The sequence below is a fragment of the Octopus sinensis genome, unplaced genomic scaffold (genome assembly GCF_006345805.1).
Source record: "Octopus sinensis unplaced genomic scaffold, ASM634580v1 Contig18616, whole genome shotgun sequence".
NCBI lineage: Eukaryota > Metazoa > Mollusca > Cephalopoda > Octopoda > Octopodidae > Octopus > Octopus sinensis.
Window position 1 is genome coordinate 54,570 of NW_021835954.1, and position 22,401 is coordinate 76,970.

The 22,401-nt window shown below is 37.4% G+C and overlaps 1 protein-coding gene across 2 annotated transcripts; it reads right to left on the reverse strand.

Moving 5' to 3' along the window:
- Positions 1 to 2,314: 2,314 nt before the first annotated feature.
- LOC115231476 (bone morphogenetic protein 4-like) lies at positions 2,315 to 21,935 on the reverse strand. 2 transcript variants are annotated; one of them, XM_029801492.2, is made up of 3 exons: positions 21,343 to 21,935; positions 7,366 to 7,569; positions 2,315 to 3,127 (listed from the first exon to the last, which is right to left on the reverse strand). In XM_029801492.2, the coding sequence occupies exons 1-3, from the start codon at positions 21,716 to 21,718 to the stop codon at positions 2,454 to 2,456; spliced, it is 1,254 nt and encodes a 417-aa protein (XP_029657352.1). In that variant the 5' UTR covers positions 21,719 to 21,935; the 3' UTR covers positions 2,315 to 2,453. The 2 variants fall into 2 exon arrangements, with proteins under 2 accessions (XP_029657352.1, XP_036355991.1); XM_036500098.1 differs by lacking the exon at positions 7,366 to 7,569.
- Positions 21,936 to 22,401: the final 466 nt, after the last annotated feature.

Consider the following 22,401-nt stretch of genomic DNA (forward strand, 5'->3'; position numbering starts at 1 on the left):
TAAATCAGTCAAGTTTTACCTGCTAGAAATAACAACCAAAATACTTTTAAATCAGATTCCAATGTTGCATGTTCAAGAACCAAATGAAGGGCAGATTTTCAATCCCAGGATCATCCTGATTCCAAGAAGGATTCCATATGTCTATGGAGAGCAAATGTAGAATGAGATACGGGGGGTCCCAGACAGACAGAATTTCATGTTTATTATTATAGATTATTGCGGTCTACTGTTGACAATTCTCCTTCTTCTTGAAGTAGACTCTATGTCACCAAACAAGGTGATTTGAAAGCAAGACTTGTATATTTATCTATTTATTTTATTTGTTTGTTTATTTATGTTTATTTATTTATTTCTTTTATATATATTTCAGACATAATAAAAGTTAACAATTTAAATGTGAATCAGTTAAAAGAACGAATTATTGTCTACTTTTCCATAGTATTTGAATCTGTATTCTAACATTTCGAAGACGTGGCTTTCAAATGGAAAATTTTAATGACTGCAGCATTCCGATATTTAACGACTATAAAACTGCCGAGAGACATGAGTGGGAAAGGATATGTGTTGTGTATGTGTATGAAGAGGAGAGGGGGGAAAGAGAGGGGGAGAGGGGAAGAGGGACGGTGGAGAGAGAAAGAAAGAGAGTATACATATATCATCATCATCATTATTATCGTTTAATGGACATTTTCCATGCTAGCATGTGTTTGACAGTATACATGTGAGTGTGTGCGTGTGTTTGTGTGTGTTCATGTGTATATGTATATGCACGCACATAACAAAATATGTATACTTACACACACACACACATATATATAAATAAATGAAGGGTTAAGGCAAGTTAGGCAGATCAATATATAAATTATATTAAATACATGAAATAGCAAAAATGTATTGGGTTGTCCGGAAAGTTCGTGCCGATTTATAGTAGCTTACTTTTCGACTTATTTTAGAACATGGTTGAGTCCATAAAATAGGATTTGACTACACCTCTATTAAGAGCACAGTTTAAGCTATCTTTTCATGGAAGAAGGTTTATGTTCCTATAACCTGTGTTAATTCTGTAACCCTTTAAAATGGAAAGTAAGAAAGCTCATTTTCGGCATTTGATGCTTTGGGAACCAGACAAAAATTGCTGCAGCTCGGCTGGGATGTGTTACCCCACCCTCCATATTCACCAGATATTGCTCCTTCGGATTTCCTCTTATTCAGGTCTCTGCAGAATAGTCTTAATGGTAAAAATTTCAATTCCTTGGATGATGTAAAAAGATACTTTGATGAATTCTTTGCCTTGAAAGCACCGCAATTCTGGGAAGAGGGTATTTTCAAGTTAAAGGAAAGATGGAGACGCATTGTGAAACAATATGGTTATATTTGGTTGATTAAAAATGTAAAGGCAAATATTTATTGACCTTTTTCTTTCCATTAAAAATCAGCATGAACTTTCCGGACAACCCAATATAACCCCTTTAATTCTCTATATCATTTGTATTCTGTGTAAGTCGGACCTTTTTCTATACATACATGTATATAATTTTTGTATTTCATACATTTAATATACTTTATATATTGATCTGTCTAATTTGCTTATCCCTACATTTACCCCTATACTCACTCAAATTTAAATCACTTGAACATTCCGAATGAATAAGGGGATGCAATCCAATGGTAGAAAGAATTCTACAAATTAGGTTCTACAAAGCTAGTCAGAAGGGCAAGGGTTCATGTGAGCGTGCGGTAAATAGTTAATAAAAAATAAACAGGAAAAAAAGGACAAGAAAAAAATCAACAACATGAGGATGTAGTACATGCAAAATGTGGGTGTGGGTCTTTTTGTTTTTGATGTTGCATGATGTTTATAAATGAGTGTCACCGTCACACAAGCAGAGTCATTCATTTCCAATGATGTGCTTGGACATGTCAAAGCATGAGGAAATATTAGCTTGCTTGGAAACAGGTGAGAGTTGGTGACAGGAAAGGCATCCAGCCGTAGAAAATGTACCTTAGCAAACTCCGTCTGGAAAAGTGGATGTTAAAACAATTAAGATGATGGATGTGAAGGGTTTGTTGGTGGTGGTTGTTGTTAAGCAACAAGATGGGTAAGGGTGATGGTCTAGGGCTTAGGGGTGGGAGACCCCAGACCTTGGGGTAAAAAAAAAACTTTGGTCGTCTTGTTGTAGTCGAGGGCTCTTCGTTGACGCTCGACACCACTGGGAGGTGGCTCTCAAAGTTGCTGGAAATGGAGATCTCCAGGTCCAAATTCTTGAACGGCTGTTGGTGGTGGTGGTGGTGGTGGTGCTGCTGCTGCTGCTGATGATGATCATGATCACCACCACCACCACCACCACCATCACCATCATCACCATCACCACCAATAATAACAACAGCAACATCCTAATTGTTTTTAATAGCTATGCATGCAGTAATGCTAGATACAGCTTCAACGAAACCTTTCACAGACATGCACACTGGACGGCCACCATGTCACCGAACCGTTTTGATATGGTTACATTATGTTTGTTCCGATAAAGCACAGTCAGTGCACTCGTCTGGATGGGGACACAAAACGGCGCCGGAATACTGGGATCAAGGGTAGCAACAATTGCATACTTGCTGCGCATTAACGCATGGTTAGTTGAGTTAATTTGCTCCAAGTTTGTTGGACATTTTCCAGAACAATAGTTAGCATTGTATCCGACAGGTGCATAAATTATATTATGCCAACCAATTTCTACAAAGCTAACATACCATGAAGTTAAATGGCAATTGACTTGAACTGATTCTGAAGAATTCGATGGTGGTGTGGTACTTGCATTTATGGTGCCATTAGCTCTCGTTGTTGTATCTTGAAGTGGTGATTCTGATGCCAATTGTACACGACGTTTCTTGCGAAGATTATTGCTGCTTATATTAAATGGTTCGATGTTTTCGTATATTACCAAAAGAGGGCACTTCCTATTTGTTCTTTCAAACAAGCAGGAATGATTTTGGGGATTCAGCAAAAGAGAAGATTCTATGGTGAAGTTTAATATGGTCTTCTTCAGAGCAAAACTTTGCAAAACCATGTCAGTGACGTTTATTACATAAAACGAAGAATTGCTTCTCGGGGAAACTTGGACAAAAACGCCTGAAAATATAAAGCAAATGAGAACTGATTAAGAGTTATGTAAATTTGGGGGTCAGACAAACACATTTCTTTATTTCTATGAAAGATTACACTTTAGAGTGGAAAGCAAAAAGAAGGTAGCAAGCTGGCAGAACCATTAACATATTGGACATGGTGCCTTGTGGTATTTCTTCTGATTTTTTCACATTCTGAATTCAAGTTCAGCTGAGGCCATCTTTGCTTTTCATACCCCTGGAGTCAATAAAATAAGCTCCAGATAAGTACTGGTGTTGGTGAGATCAACTAACCCCTCCCCTCAAAATTACAGGCCTTGTGCTTAAATTAGAAACCATGACAGAAAGAAAAGCCTCAAGATGTTATGATGTTCATGTCTTTCCCAAAGGTATTAATGATGCAGGTAAATTTTAATTAAGTCATGAGTTTGATTTTATTTCACTGTAAGCAATTAAAAACAATAGAAGAGATACAAATAATACAGAGATACAAAAGGAGTTATAGATGCTATAGAAATATAAATGGAGATATAAATCTATATATATATATAAAGCTGAAGCATTGCTCGGGTTTGTTTCGGCCCTTTAGAGTTGGAATTTTTGAATAGTAAAAATTTTGCATTATGTAGCCTGTTATTCTCTTTAAGTGAACATTTTTCTGGTTGAAATGCACTGAAAAATGGTGACACAGTAGTCAAAAAATCGTAATAAATAGGGATTTTCATAGAAAAAAGCACCTTATTGATGTAAATAATTTTTGGTGTTAACATGGTCCGATTTGAATTTTTTCTTCTATGGAAGGAAGAGCAAGCCTTCTTCTATCATACTCTCAATTTTGGTCAACTTGCGCCGCAGGGTCTCGGAGAAGATAATGATAGTTGAAGGCTACCAAACCTGCCACACACAGACAACTTCAGCTTTATATAGAGAGAGATTAATGCAATGCCAACAGTAAAAGAAGCAGAAAAATCCTGGGAAGGATAGTGTTTGGTGAACAAATCACAATGCAATAAGATTGTTCCAATGAGAACAATGGTGGTGGTGTTGAAGGGTTGGGGCTATATCAATACAAGAGGTCAGCTGAGATGCTGCAAAACACAAATGGCTGGAAAAGTCCAGGAAATGAAAAATTATCAGATTTTTTAGAATAAATATTTAATAGGAATACGTGAGGCACTAGCAAAAGATATTTAATAGCAAAAAAGACTTGGAAACAACACCAAAGTGGTTAACTGAGTGGAAAACCATTTTCATCCTTTGTGTAAACTACATGGCCATATCTTGCCTTTCTTCAGCTTACAAAAGCTTAACTGCAAAATAGCAAATGATTGATAAACAAAAAGAAAAGCAACTTATTTCCAGAAGAGTAGGAGAGATGCTACAAAGATTCATATAACCATAAAGATAAATTACAATAAAAGAATAACCATATTTGAAGACTGTTGAAGAAGAAAGAAAGGTCTGAGAATGATGTGGACTGACTCCCAGAAGGCTTTTGGTATTATCCTCCCCATGTGAATCTTAGAAGCCTTAGGCCTGAGTAGCAATAATAAACAAAAAAATTTAAACACATTATAAGCAAATAATATTTTGTAGATAAAACAAAATAAGGAACAATAAAAACTGCTCCCAAATCTATTAGAAGGATATTCTAAGGGAACTCCATATTACTTGCTTTTTTGTTTTTGTTCTTGTTTTTTCTCTTTCTTTGCTTGACACTAATACCTTTACCACCAAGTTTAATCAAACCGGATCTTGAATACAACAACTACAGGTGAAACAGCTGCACACACTAATGCAAAATGTACACTGATTTACCTGACAAATTGATATGAGATATGCATTTGAAAAAGGTGTTGAGACAAGCCTGAAGATAGGAAAATTAATTAAAAATACAAATGTTAGGCAAGATAACGAAATAGGAGAATAAGTGTTAGACTGTGCAAAGACTCATGAATATTTAGAAATCGATGACAAGACGAAGTACGATACATAAATGAAAAGAAAGGTTAGAAAAGAATATTACAGAACCTCATCATCATCATTTAATGTCTGTTTTCCATGCTGGTATGGGTTAAGACAGTTTGACAGGAACTGGCCAGCTAAAGAGCTTCCCGAGCTCCATGCCTGTTTTTGGTATGGTTTCTGTGGCTGGATAACCTTTCTAACACCAACCACTCTACAGAGTGTACTGGGTGCTTTAATGTAACACCAGCATGGATACCTTTTATGTGGCACCAGCACCCATGAGCCCACAAGATTAGGATCGCTTAGCTGAAGGGGGATGCAGGGGACATGCTTGTATGCAAGGACAACCATGATTTCTCTTAGCTTGACTTGTCTTCTCAAGTACAGTAAACTGCCAGAAGCCTCAGTCCCCCGTCATCCCCTCTGTGGAGCCCAACATCTGAAGATCCTTTCTCACCACTTCATCCCATGTCTTCCTGGGTCTACCCCTTCCACACATTCCCTCCACAATGAGAGATTGGCACTTCTTGATGAAACTGTCTTCATTCATAGGCCTTACATGACTGCACAAGCACAGTCTTCTCTCTTGCACACTACATTTGATGACTCACATTCCCAGTTTTTCTCTCAAATCACTCACACTCTATCACAGAGCCTTTTCATGTCCTCTATATCCAGGGCCCACATCTCACTACCATGAAGAAATATTGTATGCATGCAGCATACACTCTTCCTCTCACTCAATGAGTGAATCTCTGTTGGCAACTTCTGTTTACCTCTCTGAATTTTCTCCACCCTATTCTTATTTTAACTATTCCACTCTCAGTGCATCTTGCCCCACTACTAATTTTGTCCCGTAGGTAGCTGAAATTATCCACTACCTACCTCTAAAGATCCTCTGGTGCATTTGAGAAAATCGATTTTCAAAATAACTGCAGACGTCACTAGAAAACTCTTATATATTTGCAAGGTGGCCTTCTCTTTCATCGCGACCTGGTGGTTACCACCCGTTGACAAGGGACAAAAATCCCGAAACTAGTCCGTGCGTATCACTCAGACTTGTGAGGAAGGGATAGCCTCCCTTTGCAAATACTTCAAGGGCACTGAAATGGTGTCTAAAGCCAGCTGGAGACGACGATCTCCTGGGGCTATAAAGCTACAGTAACACCCCCTCCCCTATGTGGTTAGCAATGTTAAGATGGCTTCTATACTTTACATTGTAGATTCTCTAATGTTGAAGAACATCGAGAGAGAGCTAATTCCATATGAGTTATTGTTTCGTTAAGGGGTTGGCAACTTACATTGCCCCTGTACATGGCTTGTACAGCATTTTTCTGGCAGACACTGAACAATAACTGTTGAAGCAAAGCAGCAGCTCCTTGTTTCCTCATCACTTCCAGAAGGCATGCAAATCTCAATTGCACTGACTCTTTTGTTAATTTATAATTTTAAAATATTCAACATAGACAGGCATTTTAAATATATATCCTTGTGCTATATGAACATTTAATGTGGCTTTAGAGTCAGATCCTGGCTGCTATTTTCAGCATGGCAGTATCTCGTGGACACCCTAAGTAATAATTTTAATAATAATTATTTACCTTTGAAGGTTTTTATTTCCATGCTGGCCACTTGATAAGATCGTTATTTAATTTAAATTAACGATCTAATCCTCATATATATATATATATGTAGTAAATAAATTAATAGTAAATATATGCTGCCACCGCCACCGCCACCACCACCACCACCCCACCACCACCACCATCACCACCACCACCACCACCACACCACCACCATCATCACCACCACCATTACCACCGCCACCACCACCGCCACCACCACCACCACCAGCACCATCACCACAATCACCACCACCACCACCACCATCATCACCACCACCATTACCACCACCACCACCACCACCACCGCCACCACCACCACCGCCACCACCACCACCACCACCACCGCCACCACCGCCACCGCCACCACCACCCCACCACCACCACCACACCACCACCACCACCACCACCACCACCGCCACCACCACCACCACCGCCACCGCCACCACCACCACCGCCACCACCACCACACCGCCACCATTATCATCCCCGTCATTGTCGTCCTCTTCTTCGTCGACGTCATCATCATCATCATCATCGTTTCCAACCACCACTTTAATGTTAACATAAAAATCATTCTATTAATGCAAATTGCTAAAAGCTCGTTAATCTAACCGTTATTTCTTCTTCTTTCCTTTTAGATAATTATACTTACTGTCAATTGGTTGTGAGCCATCCATCGCCATGGAAACGGTCATGTTAACATCCGACATTATGCTTTTAAGTTGAGAAGATCCTGTGGGGTCGAATGGCTCTAATGTTGAAGAACATCGAGAGAGAACCAATTCCACGTGAGTTATTGTTTCATTAAGGGGTTGGCAACTTACATTGAACACCAAATTCTGCAGTGTAGATTTTTCTGTTGGGGGATAAAAAAAATGGACAAAGATTAATAATCATTAACATCATCATCATCATCATTTAACGTCCGCTTTCCATGCTAGCATGGGTTGGACGATTTGACTGAGGTCTGGCGAACCAGACTCCAATCTGATCTGGCAGAGTTTCTACAGCTGGATGCCCTCCGTAACACCAACCACTCCGAGAGTGTAGTGGGTGCTTTTATGTGCCACTGGCACGGGGGCCAGTTTAGTGGTACTGGCAATGGCCATGCCCAAATGGTGCTTTTTATGTGCCACCTGCACAGGAGCCAGTCCAGCGGCACTGGCGACGACCTCGCTCAAATGTTTCACATGCCACCAGCACAAATGCTAGGAAAGCGACGCGGTAACGATCACACTCGGATGGTGTGCTTAACATGCCATCGGCACGAAGGCCAGCTTGTTGCTCTGGCAACGATCTCACTCGTATGGTACTCTTAGCGCACTTTTCCATACTTGGAAGGGCAGGATGAAGTTTATTGAAGCAGTCTCTGGCTTGATGCCCCTCCTGCCCTCTTGTTGTCAACCCTCACCTGTTTGCAAACAAGGCAATATTTCTCCATGGCCTGACATGATTTCACAGAATATTAAAAACGGATAACACTGAGCCTTACAAAGGAGATGAAAAAGGACCAAGATATCTGGCACCTTGCTGTACTCAGGAAGACCTGGCCACCACAGCAGAATTGATACTGGTGTTGGCTCCACATAAAAAGTTCTCATGTTTGTACCACATTAACCTTTAGCACACTGTAGGTCCATCATGTCACTAAATGAGTTTTCTCCCTTGTAGTAAGAGGACATAACTACACAACCATGCTGGCACCAATTCATGAATAAAAATTATGAGGAAGAATTCTGTAAATTCTTTTAATCATATAGACAATAGAATGGCAATCAGAAGTAGAACACATCTATAGGATGTATGTGTTGGCATCATTGGCCAAATATACTTTCTACATACAAAGAAAATTAACTGTCAACAGAAATTCTCATATCATGCCTTAATCTAAATGATTTAACTGGTGCACAGGAGATTATAATTAAAATAATATGATGACATGTTTTGCAATTAATATTTATCTCTTATTTTAATCAATTTTGTCTCTTATTGCATAATATGAGAAGAACTGTATCAGAAAATGTTAGATATGATAGAATATTCTAATGTAACATGCACCTCTCTATAATTTGGCTTTACTTTAAAGATCCATTTTCCTTAAAAGGTCTCCTTAAAAGGTCCATTCTCATTTGCTGTTTCTAAGTCCACTTAATCTCTCTACTGTGGAAACAGCTGAAAATTAGAATTTAATCACAAGAAAGCAAAGCAGGAAATAAATGCCTTCTTGTATTTGTGAGGGTCTGAATTCTAATTCAAAATGCGGAATGCATTGTGGTTATTATTGGTGGGCATTTCAAATTATGCCTGTCTCTCTTACAAATACTTACTCTTTATTTGGTTACTTGCTGCACCACATATCAGGCCACATTGGATATTTCCAGTAGCATATCAATTTTCCCTACAAGAAGGGTTAGGGTTAGCTGCTCACTCAACCTTTCTCCATAATTATAGAAAGAAATGCTTTGAGCATTCCCTGCGATATATGTCTATATATATCAAACAGAAGCCAATTTTGTGCAGTGGTATATTATCCATGTGTTTTTATATTTGATCCAGCATGAACTTCATTTTAGATATTTACATGGACTTGAGTCCCCTATCCAAATTTTTTTATGAGAATAAATAACAACGAAAGCTTAATATGATTAAATCACATTGGATCTTAGCAGTCATGTTTTCAGCTCATTGCTAACACAATGTCCTACTCAAACCAATTCTAACAAACATATTTTGGAAAATGTGTTTAATTTATTTGTATTGTTCTTCTTTTAAACATTTTATTTCTTAGAAAAACCACAGCCCTTCTAAACACCCAGTGACCCCGCCCCCCCTTATGTTCACCTTGTGATCTGACAATGACCACAAGGTGGTGTTACTGCTCCTTAGGTTAAGAAGTTCTGTGTTAGAGCGACAGATGAGATGCTGTGTTGTTTCTGTGTCAGCTCCACGATGGCCGCTGACAGCATCTGGGATAATACCGGTGCCGAGTTGTATCAGCATTTGGCTTTCCATTGAGAAACAAATAAGTCATAGAAATAAGATACTATCAAACACGGGCATCTGTTAGTATTCTCCCAAAAGCCTCCTTACCCAGATCTAAGTTATGTTGAGGAAATTTTCAGCTGCAGATCTTGGGTTTCATTGGGCATTTGGAGCCTCCTTCCCTAGATAGTTACTCTTAAAAGACGAGATGGTCACAGCTGGACTGCCTTTGATCATAGGTCTGTTCCATCAAGGTTGACCCGAGGAAAAACAACAGCACTCATGTCTGTGAAAGGAAATAAACAAGAAAATTAATTAAAAGTGTTGTTGTTTAGTTAATGATTTCTGAGGTTGATAACTTTATATTTGCTGCATCAAAGAAAACCCTTGGTCAGTCTTCCTTAGTGCTGCTCATTCAACACAACCTGCTTTCAACGGAGTATTTGATTATATTGACGATTGGCTTGAAAGAAACCTGTGATATTCCAATTTATGTATATTTTCCCAATTGATTACATTCATTAAATAAAGATTTCTTCTTTCTTCTTTTTTTCTATAATTCAGGTCTTGTCGCTAATGATAGCAATAGATTTTTTTCTCTCTCTCTCTCAAAGCTATTTTTTTGTTCTCAATTCACCTCGTTAATTAGTCGAAACGAGAAGTTGTGAGGATAAGTATTGATTACACAATCTGGCCAAATGTTCTGAGCTCAAATCTGCAGCTGAAACCTTATTGTACATAAAAGCTCGATACATTTGCTGTTTGGAAATATGAATGTTGCCAGCAATAGACTATCGGTGTGTCCAAGGGAGAATAATTTCTCATCTGGATGGATGAAAGGCAAAAGGACAAAGTCTTTCTGCACCGTAGATAAGCTGGTGCATTCTTTGGAATAATCATATTAACTTCTTATTTAATTTTAAGAGAACCTTTAATAGAATCTGATGACTACAATAATAAAGATCATGATACTTTTCATCCTCAATCCTTTCAATTAACTGTGTATGATCCAGTGAAGAAGACTTGGTGGTCACAGCTTACTCAATAGATTTTCTCAGTCAATGCTAACTTCGTTTCTAAACAACTGTCATCAATAAAAATCAATTCCGCTATGAGAAAGGATAATTCTGCTGAGGTATTGATAAATGTATATCCTGTTTGAAAGTTATCATAGACTTATGAAGCCAGATGAGAATGATAAAATAGATTTATTTTTATTAAGTCTGAGGAGATACTGAAGCCAGTTACTTTGATGAAATTGAAAGGCCTCCATTATCTCTCTCTATATAAAGCTGAAGTTGTCTGTGTATGGCAGGTTTGGTAGCCTTCAACTAACACTATCTCCTCCGAGACCCTGTGGCACAAGTTGACTAAAATTGGTAGTATGATAGAAGAAGGCTTGCTCTTCCTTCCGTAGAAGAAACATTTCAAATCGGACCATGTTAACACCAAAAATTATTTACATCAAAAAGTGGTTTTTTTTCTATGAAAATTCCCATTTTTTACGATTTTTTTACTGCTATGTTGCCATTTTTCAGTGTATTTCAACCAGAAAAATGTTCACTTAAAGAGAATAACAAGCTACATAATGCAAAAGTTTTACTTTTCAAAAATTCCAATTCTAAGAGGTCGAAACAAACCCGAGCAACGCTGGGCGATACTGCTAGTATTAAATATTCATATCTTTTATCTTTTTCAACCTCATTCCTTTCAATTAACAGTGTATGATCCACTGACTTGATGGTCACAGCTTGCTCAATATATATACGATGGGCTTCTTTCAGTTTCTATCAACCAGATCCACTCACAAGGCTTTGGTTGTCTTAAGGATATGGTAGACGACACTTGCCCAGTGGGATTGAACCTAAAACCTTGTAGCTACAAAGCAAGCTTCTTACCACACAGTCATACTTCAGAATCTTTTAAACATAGTATTTTACCACCGACATACAGACCCAGTAGTTTCCAGTTCAAACAACAATATGGTCAGATATCAATACCAACCCATTATAAGTTTAGAACATTGATAAAACCAGAATTAAGCAAGGGTGCTGTAGATTATCAAGACACTTCATTTATATTGGTCTAGTCCATTCAGATGAAATGGGTACCACTCAACAAAAGCTGGAGGTTAACCTTGCAACACACTGGTGTCCTATCCAGATAAGATGTCTTGAACTGTCAGTCACTAAAACACCTCCGAAAATGAAATAAATCCAGACTAATTAGTTTCTGGGCTCAAGACAGTTTTTAAGTTTCACTAATTATCAGGGTATTAATCAATAAAATAAAATCAACAGAACATTGTTTTAAAGCAATATCAGAAAAATGTATATTTTAATTACTTTGTTGCTGTTTAGCCCCAGATGAATCAAACCTACGCTAATAGGTATTTCAGATGTAATTATATCATCTTTTTAAGTGCTGGCATAGCTGTATGGTAAAAAGCTTGCTTCTCAATCACGATGTGGCACCTTGGGCAAGTGTCTTCTATATAGACCTGGGCTGACCAAAGCCAACACCAGCTGTCAACACAAGTACAAAGACACACACATAGATATACACTTATATATTTGGTGGGTTTCTTTCAGTTTCCATCTACCAAATCCACTCACAAGGCTCTGCCAGATCAAGATTGGAGCCTGGTGCAGCCATCTGGTTTGCCAGCCCTCAGTCAAAATCGTCCAACCCATGCTAGCATGGAAAGCGGACATTAAACAATGATGATGATGATGATGATGATGACAACATCATCCAACATTTCTTTCTCCTTTTAAGATGACAGGGTGTGATTTGATGAGGGAAATTTGGCTGCAATTCCTAACAGGATGGGTAACCACACACACACACATATATATAGACACACACATGCACACGTGCACGCACGCATACGAGAGGGTATTAAAAAGTTCCTTGCTTTGGATAAAAGAAAATACTAGAAGCTCAGTTAATTATGATTTTATTCAACATATTCCCCTCACAGATTCACACACTTCTTGCAGTGGTCCTTCAGTTTTTCTAAGCCCTGTAAAAGAACTTGGAAGGTTGGGCCTTCAACCAGGCTTATCATGATACCCTTAAAGCCAGGAACTTTGCAGCAACTCCTCGAATATATATATATCGTTGCTGTTATGTTAAACAGTCATATGTCCAAATTTGGCCAAATGGATCTTTATCAATATTCAATTCTGCTTGCAATAGCCAGTTCTTTTCATGAAACTATCGTATTTGCAACTGCTTCAGATGAAAACTGTCAAAGTGTAGTACAATGGTTTAGCATTTTTCAAAAGTGTAGTAAGCCCCACATACAACAGTTTAGCTAAAATATTTCTGACTGACAATATCATACATGCATGGAGTTATGATTTTATGCACCCAACAAAGTATTATTGTTAAGCTGAAACTGTTGCTAATGTAAAAAGAAAATTTTAATATCTGGATGTTCATTCACATATACAACAACCCCTGTTGCTAACTGTGAACTATAAAATTAACTTTTTTCAGCTTATCGTACTTCGATATGGGAAAAATTCACAACCTTCTGTGTCAATAAACCACTATTGTCTCTGAAAGTTGTTTTTTATACATTCTACAGATTGCTTGAATCTCACTAACTTCCTACACCTTGATCCTTGGATCTTACCGTTATATATATATAACATTCAAGCGAAGTCGTTGCTAGTGCCACTGGACTGGATCCTGTGCAGGTGGCACGTAAAAAACACCATTTGAGCATGGCTATTGCCAGTGCCATCTTACTGGCCCTCATATCGGTGGCACGTAAAAACACCCACTACACTCTCGAAGTGGTTGGCGTTAGGAAGGGCATCCAACTGTAGAAACACTGCCAGATCAAGATTGGAGCCTGGTGCAGCCATCTGGTTTGCCAGCCCTCAGTCAAATAATCCAACCCATGCTAGCATGGGAAGCAGACGTTAAACGATGATGATGATGATGATGATAATGATGATATACATACATACATATGAATATGTATATATATATGTATATATATATAAATCATCATCATCATCATCATCATTTAGCATCCGCTTTCCATGCTAGCATGGGTTGGACGGTTCAACTGGGGACTGTGAAGCTGGAAGACTGCATCAGGCCCAGTCTGATCTGGCAGTGTTTCTACGGCTGGATGCCCTTCCTAACGCCAACCACTCCGTGAGTGTAGTGGGTGCTTTTTACGTGCCACCTGCACAGGTGCCAGACGGAGCTGGCAAACGACCACGAACGGATGGTGCTTTTACGTGCCACCGGCACAGGTATATATGTATATATATATATATATATATATATATATATATATACTTTATTTAAAGCAGCAGAAAATTCAACAAAACCTGTTACTCTGAGTTTCACGTTGCCGTTCATCGGACAGTTTTTGCTAGCAACGTGAACGGCAACGTGAAAATCAGAGTAACAGGTTTTGTTGAATTTTCTGCTGCTTTAAATAAAGCATATTACTCTACCACTGGTATTTGAGTACTCTTTTTTCCACCTTGTTTCACATTTATGTGTTTACTCCGATATATATATATATATATTTTGATGTAAAAAGGTTGAATGTAGATTCGTCCTTTAATTCGGAGGTTTCCAAAAAAGATTTCTAATATTGATTCTTTATATTTTGCTGGTAGTTTACAGGCGTAAATTTGTGAATATGAAAATAATAATTGTGTATGATGTGTGGTGAATTTATGGAAAGAAATTCCATAAAACTCAGCAATTTAGTTACAATTGGAGAAGACAAGGTGTTAAAATATATAAGAGAATTTTAATTGAGGCAGACGATCGTTTTGTACAGAGATATAAAAATAATGGAAATTCATGACTGAACTGAATTAAATTAAATTAATTAATTATATATCAATGTACTCTGCAGTGTAGGAAGTATAAACAAAGTTTTTACAATGAACAAGAGAAAGGAAATAGCAGGAGAATAGAATCTAGAAGATTCATATTTATCTTTATGAGAAAGAGATGTGAGTCCAGTTAGGTATTAACTATAAATTATGAATTTACGAGATACTATTCTCCTGCTATTTCCTTTCTCTTGTTCATTGTAAAAATTTTGTTTATACTTTCTGCACTGAAGATTACATTGATATATAATTAATTAGTTTATTTAATTAATTTAATTTAATTCAATTCAATCATGAATATCCATTATTTTTATATCTCTGTACAAAATTATCGTCTGCATGAATTAAAATTCACCACGCATTATACACACACACACACAACACACACACACACACACACACCACACACATATATATATATATATATATATATATATATAATATATATATATATAATATATATATATATACACATATAATGTGTGGTGAATTTATGGAAAGAAACCCCATAAAACTCAACAATTTTGTTAAAAATGGAGAAGAAAAGATGTTAAAATATATAAGAGAATTTTAATTCATGGAGATGATCATTTTGTACAAAGATATAAAAATAATGCAAATTCACCATGATAGATTGCTAGCCACTAAACCTTTTTTTATTCTCTCCCTGTTTTTTTCTGTGTTCCTTTCTGTCCAAGAGCATAGGCTCGAAATGTAAAAGACTTTCTCACTTCCCAAGTTCTCCAGCTCATAGATCACCGCCTACCACATTGTTATAAAAGGTAAGGCCAGTCATGAAAAATTAATTGTGGCACCTCAAAATGAATTAACCCTTACATGAATAAGTTTACTAATGCATCTGTTTGTTGTTTACACACCCATCTTCGTCTTTTGTTTTTTTGTAAATTCTCATTATATATACAAGTAACAAGGATGTCCAGGTATTAATATATTACGGACGTTTTGAGAAGCTCCATTTAATTGATCAATGATAATATTACATCAATTTGAAAGAAACCAGTCTCCTCAGACGTAGACGATGATATAGATTTCCAACATAAAGGATAAACCATTGTTATGAATGGTCTATCCTTAATGTTGGAAATCTATGTGGTCGTCTACGTCTGAGGAGAGTGGTTTCTTTCAAATTGATGTAATGTTTTCATTGATTGATTAAATGGAGCTACTTGCAATGGCTGTAATGTATAGGTATCTGGACATCCTTGTTACTTATTTACAATTTGTTCACCTAAATTAGAGCTGTGTGGACTATACCGAACTGGTTTGGTGTCTCAGTTCAAGTATCTAATTCAACTGAATCTTATTTTATATATATGAGTGTGTGTATGTGTGTGTGTGTATGTATATATGTGTGTGTGTGTATATATGTATATGTAGTCTGATCAATAAGTATCCAAACTGTTGCCATAGTAACGAAGCTAAAGCACATGTATATATTTCCCCTCACAGTTCTGCTGATTGAGGGTCTCCCAGAATGTTCATCAATATCAACATTTTTCAACCATCTTGGAAACATCTGAACCACTCGTACACTTGTGTGCGACTCATACACTCCTCTCCATACACTTTCTGTAACTTAGTGTAGGCCTCTGAACAGGTATCACCACGACAACTTACTCTGTCATGGTCAATGCAACAATCACACACTACACACCTTCCTTCCAAGCACTGCTGTAAACGGTGGAAGTGAGCTACAATGTTAAAACCCAGTGCACATGCACAGCAAAGCTGAAGGTCAAGCTGTGCCAAGCAGCTTTACTCTGCATGTTTTAGCTTCGTTACTATGGCAACAATCCAGACACTTATTGATCAGACCTTCGGATGTATGTGTGTATATATATATATATGTGTGTGTGTGTGTGTGTACACACGCACACACACAGAGTGTGGTGAACAAATTGTCATCTAAATTATGCAAAAATGAAAATAACACTGATACCTCATTTTAACAGATATGTTTATCAAAATTACATAAAAATATGGAATACTAAAAAGTAAATTCATTCAATAAAACCGCCATTGGATTCAACCACGAGCCTCCAGATGACCATAATCATTGCCTTCAGTTCATCTTTGGTGTTACAAGGAGTTTTGTTGGTCTCTTGCTTAACTGCACCCCACACATAATAATGAAGGGGGTTGTAGTCTGAGGAGTTAGGTGACCAGCTGCTAGGGGTGATGTGGTTGTTGAAATTGTCTGAGAGCCATGACTGGGTCCTCCTGCTTGTGTGGCATGGTGAAGAGTCCTGTTGTCAGACATAGCATCTTCCTGCAGTCACCCTCTTGACCCAGGTCAGCACTTGATGTAGACCTCTGTGTTGAGTCTGAGGCCATAGGGGAAGATGAATGGAAATATAACGTTGCCATGATGTTGACTGGATGTTTGATTTTTATCATTCTCAGTACATGACCTCACATTGCACAATCCTCAGATTGACACCCAAACACTCTGAAATGTTCGTATTAGAGCTTCTGGCATGAATGCCAAGCAGTACAGCATGTTGTTTCCAAATTTCTGGCAGAGTGAATTGTGTCATGGTGTTGTTTTTCTCACAGACGGTGCCCAACTGACCCTACTATGCTTAGTAGTCAACAAAATCAAAAACAAACAATGTGCATGTGTGAAATTAAAAATATAAAATGGCAACAATTTACCCATCGCACCCAGTATGTGTGTGTGTGTATATACACATACATATATACACATATGTATATATATATATATATATATATATATATATATATATATCATCATCATCATCATCATCATTTAGCGTCCGCTTTCCATGCTAGCATGGGTTGGACGGGTCAACTGGGGTCTGTGAAGCTGGAAGGCTTCGTCAGGCCCAGTCAGATCTGGCAGTGTTTCTACGGCTGGATGCCCTTCCTAACGCCAACCACTCCGCGAGTGTAGTGGGTGTTTTTTACGTGCCACCTGCACAGGTGCCACACAGAGCTGGCGAACGGCCATGAATGGATGGTGCTTTTACGTGTTACCGGCACGGGACCAGGCGATGCTGGCAACGGACACGAACGGATGGTGCTTTTACGTGCCACCGACACGGGGCCAGACAGAGCTGGCAAACGGCCACGAACGGACGGTGCTTTTACGTGTCACCGGCACGGGGGCCAGGCAGAGCTGGCAAACGGCCACGAGCGAATTGTACTTTTACGTATCACTGGCACGGGTGCCAGACGAGGCTGACAGCGGACACGAACGGATGGGTCACTTAACCCCTGCTTTTTGATATATGATTTGATTTTGATTTTGATATATATATATATATATGTATGTTTATATGTGTATGTGTGTATATATATATATATATATATATATATACACACACATACATATATATATATATACATATGTATATACATTCATACATACATACATATGTGTGTGTGTATGCAGTTTTTCATAAAAACATATACATGCATACACATAACCAATGATCTTTTGAACTTTCTTGATGATAGCAAATTATTATATTTTTGTGTGTATGTCGTGTGAGAAAGAGTATAAAGGAGATATCCACAGTTACTCTTGCTGAGAGACAGAAAACTTTACAAATAATGGCAGCCATATGAGTTTTACAAGCTGTTATTCTGATATCTCCATTGTCTAGAAAGTCTCTTGTACGTATTTATTAACTAAATAAAGGAGATACAGTACATAAAAAATACAGATATGGTCAAGTGAAATCTACTTTACTAGGTGCTAAATTATCAATAAGTAATTTGAGTGAAAAAGAAATAAAACATTTCTAGTGTGGTGTTAGTGTTGTTAAATAATTATTGAAGAAAGATAATGTCTGATAGGTTGTCTGTTATGTTCTTAATGGCCTCATAATGGTTTAGAATTTTGGTACAAGGCTAGAATTTCATGGGAGGGGGTACTATGTCAATTACTTCGACCCCCAGTACTCAACTCAACTTATTTTATCAACCCTGAAAGAATAGTATTCAAAGTCAGCCTCAGTAGAATTTGAACTCAGAACATAAAGTTGGATGAAATGTTTCTAAGCATCTTGCCAAGAAGCTCATGATTCTGCCAGCTCACCTCTTTCTTGGCCACACTAATATTGGTATTAGTTCTTACTTCTCTATTGCCCACAAGAGGCTAAACATAGAGGGGACAAACAAGGACAGACAGATGGATTAAGTTGATTATATCGACCCCCGGTGTGTAACTGGTACTTATTTAATCGACCCCGAAAGGATGAAAGGCAAAGTCGAACTTGGCGGAATCTGAACTCAGAATGAAGCAGCAGACGAAATACTGCCAAGCATTTCGCCCAGTGTGCTCACGTTTCTGCCAGCTCGCCACCAAGTGAGCTTTTATTATCAAACTTTTATTATAAGCTTTTTTTATCAAGTAACATTTGCATTTACATACATAGAACAGTTGAATAAATAGAACAACATCCAAGCGATATCAAATGGAATAAGTTCAAGTTTCACTGCAGAATATACTAATTAGTAATATAATAATTAGCTCATAATTGAGAATGAATTAAGTTGAAAGAAAGAGAACACCTTATCCCAAAACTGACTTTGAAAAACTCCTCAAGTCATTCTGTCTGGGAATTCAAAATCCCAACTTCTTATAATACTCAGTGGAATTCCTAGAATGCTCAACCAGGCTATTTGATCAGAAGACTCCAGTTTATTTGGTCATAAGTCATGTTCATGTAAGAGTTAATTCATTTTGTGGTGCCACAATTAATTTTTCATGACTGGCCTTACCTTTTATAACAATGTGGTAGGCGGTGATGTATGAGCTGGAGAGCTTGAGCATCATGGTTCAAAATGCAGAAGGAGCTTTACTATACATTTAAGAAAGAAAATGTAATTTCAGAATGGCAGCAGAAAACATAAGCACCTAAGCATGTTAACAGTAGTTTTTTTGGGTTTTTTTTTTGACTGGATAATAATTTTCAAAAATGCATTTAGCTTGGCTTTCTCGATGCCATTATTTTGGAAGTTTACTGCATATATTAACAAGTTGAAGAAGATTCTATATTTCACTGCTTAAGAATTGTGGAATTAAAATGCTCTCTAAATTAGACATGAAAGTTATAGGAAGGGAGAATGCAAAGTTGGGGCATTTTGCTTCTCTTCTTGACAGTACTTAGGCAGATATTTGCAGTTCATAAGAGAGGAAAGACTGACTAAAATTCAAAGAGAAATGCTAAGTTCTTCACTCTTCACTGAGTTTCATTTCATTCCTAAGATAATGATCAGATTAACAACATCACTTGCTCTCTCTCTCTCTCTCTCTCTCTCTCCTCTCTCTCTCTCTCTCTCTCTCTCTTCTCTCTCTCTCTCTCTCTCTCTCTCTCTCTCTCTCTCTCTCTCTCTCTCTTTCTCTTTCTTTATTGATCTATGGCATTCAGTCTGGATTATTTCTTTAAATTTAGGATAAATTTCAGAATCTGAGGAAACTAGTGATGGTCTGTGTTAGTAATAAATAGAATTAGTTCATTGAAGTTCTTCAATGAGTGGAATTCTGTGAGAAGTGGAGAAATTGATATTTCAAGTTGTTTGTATTAGTCTGAAAGTGAAGAGAGAGAGGGGGGGAGGGGGAGAGAAAGTGATGTTGTTAACCTCATCAGTTATCTCTTTCCATTCACTTACATTACTAAAGCAGTGCTCTGGCACTCACTCCCCTGACTCAGTGTCCACAACTGAGTCTGACATTCCTGTGGCTCACTGTGGGGGATAAAGTTCATCTCACTCTGATATATATATTGTGTTTTTAGCACTACACATCTATCATCTCAGATAAAAACCACAGCATCATCCTTACAAAGCTACATGTGATTGATTTTGAGTTTTTACATGACCCCCTCTACCTGCTATAAATAACAGCCAAATCTCCTCAAATCTCACTCTACTGTCTTCAATAATGGGAGGACACATTGAAGAACATAAACCAAGACATTCTCCTAGAAAGATGGTGTGGTCACTTCTGGAAAGTCTTTGAGTATAGATCTGCTCTCAGTCAGAGCAGACACGAGGTGGTGGAGGCGGCGGTGGCGGCAGCGGTGGTGGTCTATAGGTAAAAAAATGATTGAGCAATACCGATTTAGAATATTGGCAAGCTCATTAGAACCTCAGAAAAAATGCTTGTTGTGTTGGTTCCAGGTCTTTACATTCTGAGTTCAAATTACATGGAGGTCATCTTTACCTTTTGGCTCTGCAGGGATCTATAATGTAAAGTACAGGGGTTGATGTGATCAACTAACTGCACCACCACCCCCTGTAAATTGTGCCTAAATGAGAAGCAATACAAGTTGGCCATTTTATGTGCCTAAAGCAAAAGATTCCCAATATTTGATATAAACACAAAATTACAATGACTCCCAGATTCAATATTAGAAAATAATTTGATAATTCTGTTGTGTCTGGGGAGAGTCATTTTCTTTTTGTGCTTTATAATATAACACACTCACCATTAAAATTTCCACTTTTTTCTTATTTTTATTTTCCTAAAATTTTCGTTGCGTCTTGCAACCTTTTCAATAGTTTTGACTCTCAAGACTATTGAAAAGGTTGCAAGATGCAACGAAAATTTTAGAAAGATAAAAAGAAATGAGTAAAAATTTTACCGGTGAGTGTATTACATTATAAGGCACAAAAAGAAAATGACTCTCTCCAGACACAACAGAATATGCTTCAACATGCAAACTCATATAAAGAATCTTGCAAACCAAATCCAAAAACGAAATTTAAAAATTCCATACCATCAATGATGTAATATCCACGAATAGCTTCACGAGGTGATGACTTCCAGTGAATATTCTTTTGTTTCTTTGAGGTCATATACTGGTATAAACGGATCATATAATCTGGTGCTGAAGTGTGGTTACTCCAAGTCGGACTTACTTCAGAATCGAGATTGGACAGCAAATAATATTCTACCATTTGATGAAACATTCGCAGGTCAGCATGACTTTTGGGCTTTGAAGTAGTTGGCTCAGTTATGGTTGTCCCACAGTTGGTGCAGCTTGCCGTTGTAGTTGAGCTTCTTGCTCTAGAACTGTAAAATCTTTGGGTGTTTCCATTTTGCTCACTTGAAACAAAGGCACAGAGAAGTATTATCGGAAGCCTAATAAGCATAATATATTCAGAGGTATTTTGCTGCACTAACTTATCTTTTTCAATTTGATAATAAAATATATAATTATTGTAGAGTATCCCCTTGCATATAAATATCAGAAATATTTAAGAATATAAGAAATTGACTGTAATATTGACTTGCATTCAACAAACACTTCAAACCCTTACTCTATATCATCACAGTAAAATGTTTTTTGTATGAAAGCATATCATTGTGTTTTATGTTGTAAGTGATGGTAGTAACCAGTCAAATATTGTATGGTCTTGAAATAATGTCTGCTGGTTATTATAAATGCATACACAGATACAAACATATATGTGCATGTATGTGTGTGTATATATATATATGTATATATATATATATACACACATGTCAAAGGACCTGCATACTGTACTTGAAATTCTAATGAGCGGAAAAATAGAACTGCCGACTAAACAAACGTCAACTTGTTGACAAGTCAATGTCATGTAAAACAGAAATTGTATATATTATGTATGTGTGTGTGTGTGTGTGTGTGTGTGTGTGTGTGTGTATGTGTGTGTGTGCATGTGTGTGTATGTGTGTGTGTATGTGCGTGTGTATAATTATGCATATGTGTACATATATATGCATGAGTGTGTATATATACATATATATATATATCTCTATATATAAAGAAATATATGTATGTATATATGTATGT